This window comes from Syngnathus typhle, linkage group LG2 (assembly GCF_033458585.1).
Source record: "Syngnathus typhle isolate RoL2023-S1 ecotype Sweden linkage group LG2, RoL_Styp_1.0, whole genome shotgun sequence".
NCBI classification, from domain to species: Eukaryota; Metazoa; Chordata; class Actinopteri; order Syngnathiformes; family Syngnathidae; genus Syngnathus; species Syngnathus typhle.
The window spans coordinates 24,010,163-24,023,997 of NC_083739.1; the positions used below are offsets into that span (position 1 = coordinate 24,010,163).

Sequence of the window (13,835 nt, forward strand, 5' to 3'; positions counted from 1 at the left end):
CGTTTTTTTCCGTGTATAGTGCGCCCCCATGTATAATACGCACCCTAAAAATGGCATGCTGATGCTGGAAAAAAGCCTGTACCCATGTATAATACGCACGGAGCGCGGTGGTGCGTCGGAGAAATCAACGCCAACAAAAAAAATTACATCCAGCCTAGTCAAGACCATACCAAAGACTATAAAAATGGGACCCATTGCCTCCCTGCGTGTGTGACGATCATTGGGACTTAAAAAAAAAAAAAAAAAAAAATTAAAAAATTTTTTGTACCCATGTATAATGCGCACCCCAGATTTTAGGACAATAAATTAGTTAAATTTTGCGCACTATACACGGAAAAAAACGGTATTTATTGTGTTATTTGTTTATTATTATTATTATTCATTGTTTGTGCCTTCTTGTATGTCGTGTACTATGTCTTGTCACCGTGGGATAGTGGAAACGTAATTTCGATTTCTTTGTGTGTCTTGGCATGTGAAGAGATTGACAATAAAGCAGACTTTGACTTTGACTTTAATTTCGCAATTTCAACCGAATCCGGTTTGTACATTATTCACGAGTGACTTTATGTCTTTAATTTACCTAAAGCCTCAACACTGTTGCAGCCAGGCATCAAATTGAAAGTTGAAAGGTAAATCAAAACAACCCATTGTTAAGGATGGAGCAAACGGTAAATGATAACTGGGTAGGAAGTCCGATATCTAGATATCTACGCATCCATTTCTCTCTATGGTAGATGAATGCTGAGGCCCAATGTGGGGAGACTGAGTTTGCTTATACCGGGGACAGATCAAATGTGTCAATCTTTCCGAAAAACTGTCACACATGCTAAAACTTCACAACGATTGACATGACATTTAATGTTTAATGCTGAGTTCATATACAAGGCCCTCACCCACATGAATAGGCACACAAGTACCCCCCCCCCCCCTCACACACACACACACACACACACACACAATGCCATGTATGTATCAAGTCTTTCCCCCACTCTGTAACGCGTGACTTAAGTGCTGCAAAGCTGCTGAAAATTTCATTACGGGGCGCCAGGTAAGATGGCGAGGTAGTGAAGCAAGCAGGCAGGCGGCAGAGGCAGCAGCAGGCCGAGAAAGACCGTGGCAAAGGCAGCCAGTCAGCCAGAGGATGACGAGACGTAAGGGAGAGGATGGGAGTAACAAAAAGAGGCGGACGCCATTACGCGTGGCTGCCTCATCTCATCAGTTACATTCGGACGGCTCATGGTGAATATTCAATGAGCCCTCATCACCCGCTGTCCTATAAAGAGTTTTGAGGTCTTTGAATTACCCAGAATGCTCTACTAGCATCCATTTTGGAAGTCTACCTTCACTACAAAGTGTCATTTGTTACTGAAAGCGCTTTGTTACAGTGACTGCTGTTGTGAAAGTGCTATACAAATAAAGATGTATTCTATTCTATTCTATTCTATTCTATTCTATTCTATTCTATTCTATTCTATTCTATTCTATTCTATTCTATTCTATTCTATTAGGACGTTTGCCCTGCGTTGTACATGTCATTGTTGGCTGAAATAGCCAAGACGGAAAAGGCATAACATTGTGATGGAAAAATGAATCTTAAAATTTGAAGAAAATGGCACTTTTTTCACCCAGGGCAAAAGGGCAGGTGATTGAGCAACTCTTATTTGTGCACATGCTTGTCAACCCATGGTACAAAAATTCGACCCTCAATTCCGATGGAGTTGGGATATATAAAACGTAAATTAAAACAACAATATACCTTATTTTCCGCACCTAAGGTGCACTTAAAAGCCTATAATTTTCTAAAAAAATAATAAAGAAGGTGCGGCTTTTGTGTCTGTAATCTGTAAAGTGTGATCCGTAATCTGTAAAGTTGTTTTGTGTGGCTTCCGCCACACAGAAAATATACAGCCTTAATATGTAGACCCGATGAACCAATCAGAGGACATTACATTTTACATCGGTCGGGGCAAAAAAAATAATCAGAGAACTGTACGTAAAACGTACAGCATGTACCTCCGCCTCCATAAAAAGCATTGGGATCCTATAAAATACCATTGATATCCTTACGAGGCAAAACTTAAGCTTTCTGAAAAGTTGGCTTCATTGCCGAAGAATTACGTGACGACGATGAGACAATGACAAGAGGGACCTCGTCATGTTTAATGGCAAACTTGCCCAACTGTTTAATTTGGAAACCGAAGATGTGAACTTTGATGGATTTGCGTATTAATATCGATCAACAATGGGAGTACAATACGGTACACAATTAAATAGTAGAATAAAGTACAACTTAAGTCACTGTCTTGCTCCTGTGAGGTTTTTTTTAACGTAAATCATGGCATGCATGTGTATTATGTGTGGATTAAGTACAGAAAAGCCCCCGGAATTAAGTCTGCGTTTTATGGTGCGGAAAATACGGTGATCATTTGCCAACTGTATTTAAATGAATAAACAACAAAGAAGATATTTAATGTTCAAACTGATAAATGTGGGGGGTTGATTTTGCAATTCACTCATTTTGAATTTGATGCCTGCCATTTTTTACCATGCTACATCACCTTTCCTTTTAACAACACTCAAGAAGCATTTGCAAAGTGAGGACACTATTAGTTGAAGCTTTGCAAGTGGAATTCTTTCCCTTTCTTTTTTAAATGCAGCTTTGGTTGCTCAATAATCTGGGGTTCTAGGATGGGTACTGAGCCCCGGTGCTAAACTGGCCCGGAGGCTGAATTTGAAAATACAAATGCAATACGGATAAGCTCCACCCTTAATGGTTTTGAATGTAACGATGTTTGACCCTCCAGCTTTAAATGTTTTTACTGAGCTCAGATGCATAAGGACGGAGAGAAAGTCGCACATCACCCATTTAAACCACCCATAAACTGACATGCTAAAGCTTCGTCCTCATGGTGCCAGCCATTCAGCACTGCACCTCATGTTTGACCTGATACGACGTCAAAGAAACGCCACTAAAGGAAACCTGATCTAGGCTCATTGGAAAGATGGAGACAGACACAAGTAATGAAGCACAAAGAAGGAGCGGCTGGCTTTGCCTGCTTCTGACCTTCTGCGCAAAATGCTATGTTACTAAATATGTGGAAAAAAATGCGCATATACAATATTTGCTATGTTTTAAGCCTAGTAGTTATGCAAAAGTGCCATCAAAATCAGAGGCTATTGTTCCAGGAAAAGGAAATGACCATAACTAAACTGATTTTTTTCTTTCTACTATACAAACTCCTCACGAGGACACATTTGTAAGGTGATACAGTACGGATGTCGAAACGCTTTATTTTATTTTACTTATTTGTTTGTTGGTTTATTAATTTTGTTGGGACCATACATAAACGCCATTATTCAGAAAGTAAATATTCTTTGTGCAGGGGGGTTTCCGTTCCTATGATCCCTCAGGTGTCTTAAAATACATTTGGATATCATGGACAACTAAATTTCTTGTGAATATAGCTTTGTGTGGGCCTTCTGATTTGCTAGCAACTAGTCCAGGCTTAAGTACGATCAGAAGAACTGACCTATTTAAAAGTTAAATGAAATTAACTTTTCATTTCAATCTTTGTCTATTATCCTCATTTCGTAGGCATTCTGTTGGCTGCCCAGCTTCCAATACTGTGTGCTAGATTTTTATTGTTATTGGTCCAATCAGAGTTCAGCTTCCATGTACAGTGGAGCCTCGGTTTTCGACCACAATCCATTCCAGAAGGCTGTTCGAGAAGTGAATTGTTCGAATTCCGAATCATGTTTCCCCATTACAAATAATGGAAAGAAATGTAATCTGTTCCAAACAAAAATAAACGCTTTTTTTCAAGCATTTTTTCATTATTTTATACCATAAACTGCATAAATAAGTGAGTAGGTAATGTATAAATAAATAATAAACTGAATTAATAGAGTAGGCTAGGCTGGGGAATGTATTGCCGTATCTGTAGCAACTCGTTTGTGTGTTTCATTCTAATAGTAAAAGATATCTATTTAAATTGTGAGGGGAAAAAAAGCACATACATTTTTTTTTTTTTTTACCAATGAAAGACAACATTTCAAAGATCATGTGTAAGAAAACAGCAAAAACGTTTTCTTAATTTCAAATCATTTTTAAAGTTAAAGTTAAAGTCCCACTGCATAGTTATCAATAGTTTTGGTGTGCATCTCTGCTTGCTGTGATGCTGTGTGTGGCATGGCTTTGGCAAGTGGTCCAAGCAGCTCTGTCTGCATGACGCCAACCACCACCAAGTGATGCCTCACCCTTTAACTGTGTGCCCTTCCCATTTTAGTTTAAAGGTGTCTTGAAATTGATCGCCAAATTACACAGGCCCAAAAATACTAATGTTTTTCCCCCCATCTCAAGGTGACTTTTGCCTAATATGTTTGCAAATACAGTAGATGGCACTTGGTTTTTTTTGGTTCACACAAGTTAAGTTAAGTTAAAAAGTTAAAGTCCCAATGATCGTCACACACACATCTGGGTGTGGTGAAATTTGTCCTCTGCATTTAACCCACCCCCGTGTGATTTTGATCCATCCCCTGGAGGAGAGGGGAGCAGTAAGCAGCAGCGGTGCCGCGCTCGAGAATCATTTGGTGATCTAACCCCCCAATTCCAACCCTTAATGCTGAGTGCCAAGCACAATGGGTCCTATTTTTATAGTCTTTGGTATGACCCGGCCGGGGTTTGAACCCACAACCTTCCAGTCTCAGGGCGGACACTCTACCACTAGTACACTGAGCTGGTGTGCTACTGAGCTGGTGTGTACCACTGAGCTGGTGTAAGAGCGTCTGGTGGTTTAAGAGCGTCTTTGTTTTTCAGGATTGAGTTTATTGTCGATTTGGCCATGCAAAACTCCCGCTCCAACTCTGACACACGCACGATTCATTATTACTTTCCTCTTTTCGCCATGATCAGCTTTACTGCTCCCACTTACTTCCTTTGGAGGCATGATTAGAGTTGATGCAATCCTCAGAGTAACGAGAATGTAATAACGAACGGAGTCAGTTGGCATGCGGGTCCTCTCAGCTCATCTCGCGAGGTTCGACAACCGAAATTTTGTCCGACATCCGAAGCAAAAAATCTCAATTTTTTTTGTTCGAATACCGATTTGTTCGAGAACTGGGACGTTCGAAAACCGAGGCTCCACTGTACTGCCATGTCAGTGGAATCTGCCCCCGTGCCTTCATTGCCATACGTGCTGGCTAATCACACATGCACTCTATGACACTTCAGCACTCTTGGCCTTCGTGAAGGCAAAGTAAAACCGTAATTTTCCATCTTCTGATTGGTTGCAATGCCTATGCAACAGGTTACAGAGGAGTCTGTTTTCTTTTTTTCAACCAGGAAAATTAGGTATTCTCCACTGCTTGACCAGACAGCTAGCATCCAGGAAGAGACAAATAAATATGTTGTTGTATGTTTGTTTTCATTTTTTAAATCTATGAAGGATCAACATCTCTGGTGAGTAGGTACCGTACTATAAGTCGCATTTTTCTTCATAGTTTGGCCGGGGGTGTGACTTATACTCAGGAGCGACTTATGTGTGAAATTATTAATACATCATATCATTTCCCATGTTATTTTCACATTCACGCTGAACCGCATGAGGGCGCTCTAGACCTGTGGAATAATTGGAACTGCAACTGACGAGTCTGACGTAAGCCACGTAGAAGAGGAAGCGCTGCATCTTCTACCTCCAGAGTTAGCGGAGTTGTTTAAAAGGGACACTGAGGATGAAGATTTCATTGGATTTAGTGGTTTGGAGTGACACGGATGGTTTGGTAAACTTGTTAGCATGTTATTTATGCTATAGTTATCTGAATAACTCTTGATATGTTACGTCAGGCACATTCTCAGTGAATTATTTATGTAACATGTAACATTTGCATACCGTACATTTATTCAGCCTGTTGTTGCCTTTATTCTATTTTTTTTTTTAATTGCCTTTCAAGATGACATGTCTGTGCACCGGTAAAAAAACGTCAATGTCTTGTATTTTTCACTAAAGAGGGGTTCGGTGAATGCGCATATGAAACTGGTGGGGTTCGGTACCTCCAACAAGGTTAAGAACCACTGCCCTAGACGCAAAGCAACTCACCAAAAACTCCAATCTTGCCCCAGCGAACAAAATTACATTCTACACTGTCCTCCTTATATATGCCTATTCTCTGTTCTATACAATCCCACTCTATGTTTCACACCCCTATCCACCAACTGAGCAGCACTCTCAATTTCGTTGTCTATACAATGACAATAAAGGTATTCTATTCTATTCTATTCTATTCTATTCTATTCTATTCTATTCTATTCTATTCTATTCTATTCTATTCTATTCTATTCTATTCTATTCTATTCATGTCGTTCTACTTGCTAGTTAGCTTGAAGCAAACCGGAGCTGTGTAATTCCCTTTGATAGTCGTAACTGTAAGACAGGCTAGCAGTAAAGTAATTGAAGAAAAAGGTGTTTATACCCTGTCTCACAAGGCTGGGATTTTAGTGGGAAGCAGGTTTTCACCTCAACTAACATTTTCTCAACAAGCTGGTCTGTAATTGTCAGAAGACTAACAGAGGACTAACAACAAAACGACAGTTTATAAAAAATATACCGTTTTTTTCCGTGTATAGTGCGCAATATTTTACTAATTTATTGTCCTAAAATCTGGGGTGCGTATTATACATGGGTACAAAGAAAAAAAAATTTAATTTTTTTTTTTTAAATTTTTTTTTTTTTTTTTAAATAAAGTCATGGTACAACAAAACCAACAACAGGACTGACCGACAAAGTCGTGGAACAAAAAGACAGGGTGACATTACCAAAGACAGGAACAGAATGACAGTAACACATGCAATGATCCAACGGTGAGCGAGGGGCAGACAGGACTTAAATACAAAACACGTTACATCGATTGAGGTGACACAGGAAGAGCGGGGTGACACGAACAGAAACTATGGCAACCTAGACACATAGCAAAACTGGGGACGAGACATGACAAATCTCCCCCGAAATAAAACTCACCTTTCTTCTTGTTTGTTGTCAATCGCGCATCGCATTCAGCCATCCTGCCCAACACACTTAGTAAAATTCATAATTGACGACACATCGTTTGATGCGATGGTGCAATCCTCGATGGTGTGTTATTGTCAAATATTGTTTGTTTTTTAATCTCCATCGCGGACCGGACGTCATACGGAGGCCGCCATTACAGATGCGCAGAACGGTTGCGCAAGACACGTCAGCTATATAAAGAGCGAGAGTTCAGTTCTCCACCCATTAGTTTCAATTCACAGTTTAATTAGCAGTTTCAATCAGCAAATAACAAAATGCGTATTACAGGTAGTTTTGGTTTCCAAGGTTGTTTTTATTCCTCTTCAACGTCCCTCCCATACAGAGCCGCCTCTCTCCCCTGCGCACGGAGCGCGGTGGTGCGTTTAGGGGCAGTCGGAGAAATCAACGCCAACAAAAAAAATGACATCCAGCCTAGTTAAGACCATACCAAAGACTTTAAAAATGGGACCCATTGCCTCCCTGCGTGTGTGACGATCTTTGGGACTTAAAAAAAAAAAAAAAAAAAATTTAAAAAAAATTTAAAAAAATTCATAAAAATTGGGTGCGTATTATACATGGGTACAAGCTTTTTTCCAGCATCAGCATGCCATTGTTAGGGGTGCGTACTATACATGGGGGCGCACTATACACGGAAAAAAACGGTAGGTCCTTTATTAAAGGGGACATGAACCTGAAAATGTTATTTGTCATCATTTTTATTTGTAATCATGTGTTCTGTGCAGGCCCATCAATTTTCTGAAGCTGAGTGATGGGTGGCGGAGGTCCATTCTCATAACATTCAAAATGTCATGCAGGAGAGATGAATTTGTTTCATTCAATATTAAACTCAGTTTTGAATCACCAAAAACACATTGAGTCATTAAACTCCAGCAGCTGACAGCACTGGAAGCAAAAGAAGATGTGTTTCTTTCTGATGTCACAGCCACTCTTTGCTGATTGGTTAATTTCACTGTCTGTTTGCTCAGGTATGCCTCGCCTTAGAAATTGGCTTGATGACTATACTCACCAGACTTATTTGCAGGTACAGCATTGAGTCTGGATTTCCATGCTAGGTGTGATGTAGGGCGTGTTGAAAGTAAATCAAGAGCCGAATAGTGCATGCCAGTTGGCCTCAACTGTTTCACTTCAAGATGGACTAAGCAACAATCATTTAGACCAGGGGTGTCCAAACTACGGCCCGCGGGACAACTGCGGCCCGCCGTCCAGTTTTTATTGGCCCGCAGCAAATCCTGAAAACATAATTGAATATGGCCCGCACAAAAAGCTTGAGCTCAACTCTGTTGCACTTCTCAGTTTCAACACTAGATGGAGCCCGCCACACAAATGAAATCAAGCGAAGAAAAACTTTTACCGCGAGTCTCCAGAAATGGCTGCACCGAAGAAACGCAAAATAACAAGTGAGTGTAGAATATTTCAAACACGTTGGGAAAATGGGTATTTCTTCAAAGAAATATATACAGAAAGTGTGTCTGTTTGATTTGAAATGAAGATCTTGCTGTGATGAAAGAGTATAATGTCTGCGCATTTACTCCCGGGAGCCATGTCAGAAAGCTCGGTGCACACTCACAAGTGCGTGTGCGTACTCAATAGTACGTAGTAATTTCATCTATCAGTGCCGAATTTCGAGTCTCGGCTGTGACGTCAATATTCTCGTAATTCGCGCGCGCTGAGTTTTCAGATAGAATAGAATAGATCTTTATCTATCATTGTCACATGTACAACAAAATTTAAAAAGTGCCAACCGATCCGCGCATGAGATAAAAAATAAATAGAATAAATAGAATAAAAAGATAAAAAAAATAAAGAAATACAAGCTAAAACCCACAGAAGAACATACACAGACATAATCATTTACGTTTAGCTGCATTCAATGCAACTACCGCTGTAGGGTAAAAACTGTTGGCGAATCTGCTAGTCCTTGACCTAATTGCCCTGTAGCGTCTGCCTGATGGCAACAGTTCGAAAAGGGAGTGGCCAGGGTGGGAAGTGTCCTTCAGAATGTTCTGTGTTTTTTTGAGACAGCGGGTTCTGTGTAGCTCTTCCAGTGTGGGGAGAGGGCAGCCAATGATCTTCTGTGCTGTGTTGATGACCCCTTGGATTTTTTTCCTTTTTACAGATACAGTTTTACGCTAATGCCACCCACAAACCAGCTCAGCCTAGTGGACTAGTGGTAGAGTGTCCGCCTTGAGACTGGAAGGTTGTGGGTTCAAACCCCGGCCGCGTCATACCAAAGACTATAAAAATGGGACCCATTGCCACCCTGCTTGGAAGCATTAAGGTTTGGAATTGGGGGGTTAGATCACAAAATGATTCCCGAGCGCGGCAGCGCTGCTGCTCACTGCTCCCCTCTCCCCCAGGGGATGGATCAAAATCACACGGGGATGGGTTAAATGCAGAGGACAAAATTCACCACACCCAGATGTGTGTGTGACGATCATTGGGACTTTAACTTTAACTTTTAAACCTTCCCCTGGAATCCTTCCATTAAAATGAGCGGCCCGAAGAAAAGAAATGGGGACACTGAGTGGCGAATGTTAAAAAAGACTGGACAATTTGGCTCGACCTACGTGTGTGAGAAGACGTTCAGCCACATGAACGTCAACAAAGCTCGTCACAGATCTAGGTTAACGGACCGACACCTCGGCTCTAGCCTAAGAATTACCACAACAAATTTTACTCCAGACTATAATGCACTAGCAAAAAAGGGAAACCAACAATACTATTGATTTCTTTATTTAGATGTATTCTTTCACTGATTCTTCAAGATGATGAATTTGGTCAGAATGTTTGCCGTTGGATGTGATTGCGCCTCATTAGATAAACATTTCATAAATCTGACCTGCAGGCGCTGAAGTGATGGAAAATGTTATTCATCATAACTGTCGTATTTAATAAGAATCACTGATAGTAGTTTTTGGGTGAAATATTTTTTTAATGGTGTTAATAAATGCATTTGTTTTCAAAAAGCTTTTTTTAAATATCCATGCTTTAGTACAATGGTTCCCAAACTTGGCTCCCCAGTGAATTCCTAGCGCCCTGTTTTCTGGAGATTTTCTTTCTTTGATACTCGAATCCTGATCATTTAGGGATGTTATATTTATTACTTTTTTTTAAACTTATTTTCCAGGCTCCGTATTCTTGACAGATGGTGTCGGGGATGCATATAGACAGATTTGCGTGGTGGAGTTGAGGCAAAAAAATGACCTAAATGTAGCAAAGCAAGGCAGGATGAATTACCCAAAATGATTTCTTAAGAAAAAAATGGGGGAGGGCAAACTAAACAATGAAATTAATCAAGATTCAAAAGACCAAAGAAGCACAGAAAACAAAATTCTCACCATGACAGGAAACGTGACCAAACCAGAAAACATTGAACTAAATATAATCAAACTGACAATGAAGCACAGCTGAACAAATCACAGGGGGATAAAAGAATGCTGATTAGTTGACACAAGGAATAGGGCTGATGAAAACACGAATACACATTTGCCTCAAACTTGATTTGTTTTAGTATCTCAACGACAAATAACCTTGGCCATTCTGTTTTCAAGCTACTGTCTTCCTTTAAAAGCTGAGATGATCATGGTTCAACTCACTTTCTGAGAATTCAGGTAGTACGGGTCCAGATCCTCCAGTGGTACCGCCACCATTCCCTTAGGGATGTCCCCATAGATGTAGGGCAGGCTCTTGCCAGCCTCCAGGTCACTGTTGGGCTTGGGCTTGTTCTCATCATCGTCGTCACGGTAACTGCTGTCCTGCTTTGGCGGCTTCTTATTCTTCTCCTCGTTGATGCGCTGCTCGAGGGCCGCCAATGATTCTGCATTAAATCTCTTGAAGCTGTCAGGTCCTGGCGGTGCGAGAAGGGGTGCAGCCATGTTTTCATCCTGCAACTATGTGGTCTTTAGGTTTTGACCATCCAATGTAGGAGATCTGTGGGACGATGAGGCAAAGGGAAAATGTGATTGATTGATTTGATTTACATCCATATACAACACATTACAAGATAAAAATAAAACTTTGAGGAAAAAAGAAAAAATCTGTAGAAAAAGTTCAATGCAGTTTACATGTTCAAAGAGACTGGGAAAAAACTACAAAAACGTATTTGGTCCCTCCCCCTTGTTTTATATATATTTTACATATAAAAAAAAAAACACTGCCAGGTTATTTTTACACCTAAATCTTGATTTCATGTGAACTTTGGGGTCCAGAATGTGGGCGTTGCATTAACCTCGAAAGCTCGTTGTATAGAAAGTCCTGTTTTTTTTAGAAAGGCATGTTTTTAGGCAGGTTTATAGTTGCCTTGTGGTATGAGTGTCCGCCCTGAGACCGGGAGGTCGTGGGTTCGATCCCCGGCCGAGTCATACCAAAAAGACTATTAAAAAAAAAAGGAATGCCTCCCTGCTTGACACTCAGCATTAAGGGTTGGATTGGGGATGCTGTGAGGAGCTGCGCCCCACAGTCATTACTAATGTGCAATGTATAGCTTCTACTACGTATTGAAGGTCGTCTGAGGACGACCACTCTGAAGTGGACCTTTGTTACGTTAATTTAGGTCAGGCATGTTGTTGGGCAGCCAAAAAGGTCAGTTTGATGTCCGTCTTCACACACATTGAAGTCTGTTGACATTTTATTAAGAGACACAATACGCACATGACAATATCAGGCTGATTGAGTACATCATTTTGATACTATGTGAATTGGATGGAAGGGAGAATAAAGCAGCCACTTATTCTACTACTGTGTCCGACCAAGCTCTTCTGAATTGTGAGTGACTTGTGTAGATGACGTGCTTCCGCAAACTTCCCCCTTTCCAAATCAAAAACAATCCTATCTATCCCGGACACTGTAACAATCCATCCATCCATCCATCGTCTTCCGCTTATCCGGCGTCGGGTCGCAGCAGCTTTAGGAGGGACTTCCAGACTTTCCTCTCCCCAGCCACTTCTTCCAGCTCATCCCGAGGGATCCCAAGGCGTTCCCAGGCCAGCTGAGAGACATAGTCTCTCCAACGCGTCCTGGGTCGTCCCCGGGGTCTCTTACCGGTGGGACATGCCCGGAACACCTCCCCAGGGAGGTGTCCAGGAGGCATCCTGATGAGATGCCCGAGCCACCTCATCTGGCTCCTCTCGACGAGGAGCAGTGACTCTACTCCAAGTCTCTCCCAGATGACCGAGCTTCTCACCCTATCGCTAAGGGAGAACCCGGACATCTTGCAAAGGAAACTCATTTCGGCCGCTTGTATCCGGAATCTCGTTCTTTCGGTCACGACCCATAGCTCGTGACCATAGGTTAGGGTAGGAGCGTAAATCGACCGGTAAATTGAGACCTTTGCCTTTTGGCTCAGCTCTCTCTTTACCACGACGGACTGGTACAGAGTCCGCATTACTGCCGACGCTGCACCGATCCGCCTGTCTATCTCGCGCTCCATCCTCCCCTCACTCGTGAATAAGACCCCAAGATACTTGAACTCCTCCACCTGGGGCAGGATCTCATCCCCGATCTGGAGAGGGCATTCCACCCTTTTCCGATCGAGGACCATGGACTTGGATTTGGAGGTGCTGACCCTCATCCCGACCGCTTCACACTCGGCTGCGAACCGCTCCAGTGAGAGCTGGAAGAAGCCAACAGCACCACATCGCCTGCAAAAAGCAGAGACGCGTTGTTGAAGTCCCCAAACCGGACCCCCTCAACACCTCGGCTACGCCTAGAAATTCTGTCCGTAAAAATTCTGAACAGGATCGGAGACAAAGGCCAGCCTTGGCAGAGTCCAACCCTCACTGGGAACGAATCCGACTTACTGCCGGAAATGCGGACCAAACTCTGGCATCGGTGATACAGGGACCAAACCGCCCTTATCAGTTGGCTCGGCACCCCGTACTCCCGAAGCGCCCTCCACAGAACCTCCCGAGGGACACGGTCGAACGCCTTCTCCAAGTCCACAAAACACATGTGGACTGGTTGGGCGAACTTCCATGCACCCTCGAGGATCCTGCCGAGGGTGTAGAGCTGGCCCACTGTTCCATGGCCAGGACGAAAGCCACACTGTTCCTCCTGAATCCAAGGTTCGACCTCCCGACGGACCCTCCTCTCCAGCACCCCTGAATAGACATTACCAGGGAGTCTGAGGAGTGTGATTCTTCTGTAATTGGAACACATCCTCCGGTCCCCCTTCTTAAAAAGGGGAACCACCACCCCAGTCTGCAGATCCAGAGGCACTGTCCTCGATGTCCACGCAATGTTGCAGAGGCGCGTCAGCCATGACAGCCCCACAACATCCAGAGCCTTTAAGAACTCCGGGCGGATCTCATCCACCCCCAGGGCCCTGCCACCGAGGACTTTTTAAACTACCTTAGCGACTTCGACCCCAGAGACTGGAGAGTCCGCATCAGAGTCTCCAGGCCCTGCTTCTACAACGTGTAGGTGGAATTGAGGAGGTCTTCGACGTATTCTCCCCACCGACTCACGACATCTCGAGTCGAGGTCAGCAGCACGTCATCCCCACTGTAAACAGTGTTGGCGCTGGACTGCTTCCCCGTCCTGAGACGCCAGATGGTGGAACAGAATTTCCTAGAAGCCGTTCGGAAGTCATTCTCCATGGCCTCGCCAAACTCCTCCCATGCCCGGGTTTCTGCCTCAGCAACCGCCGAAGCCGCATTCCGCTTGGCCATCCGGTACCTGTCAGCTGCCTCCGGAGTCCCGCAGGCCAAAACGGCCAAATAGGACTCCTTATTCAGCTTGACAGCATCCCTTACCGCGGTATCCCGCGAGTTC

At 42.9% G+C, this 13,835-nt stretch overlaps 1 protein-coding gene across 1 annotated transcript in view; it reads right to left on the reverse strand.

The window, feature by feature from the left end:
- The window catches only part of scn8aa (sodium channel, voltage gated, type VIII, alpha subunit a), a 153,501-nt gene that overhangs the window by 123,434 nt on the left and 16,232 nt on the right, over positions 1-13,835 (reverse strand). Inside the window, exon 2 of the mRNA XM_061272695.1 lies at positions 10,661-10,994. Within this exon, the coding sequence (XP_061128679.1) occupies positions 10,661-10,939 (279 nt within the window). The 5' untranslated portion in view covers positions 10,940-10,994. The remainder of the gene's footprint in view (positions 1-10,660; positions 10,995-13,835) is intronic.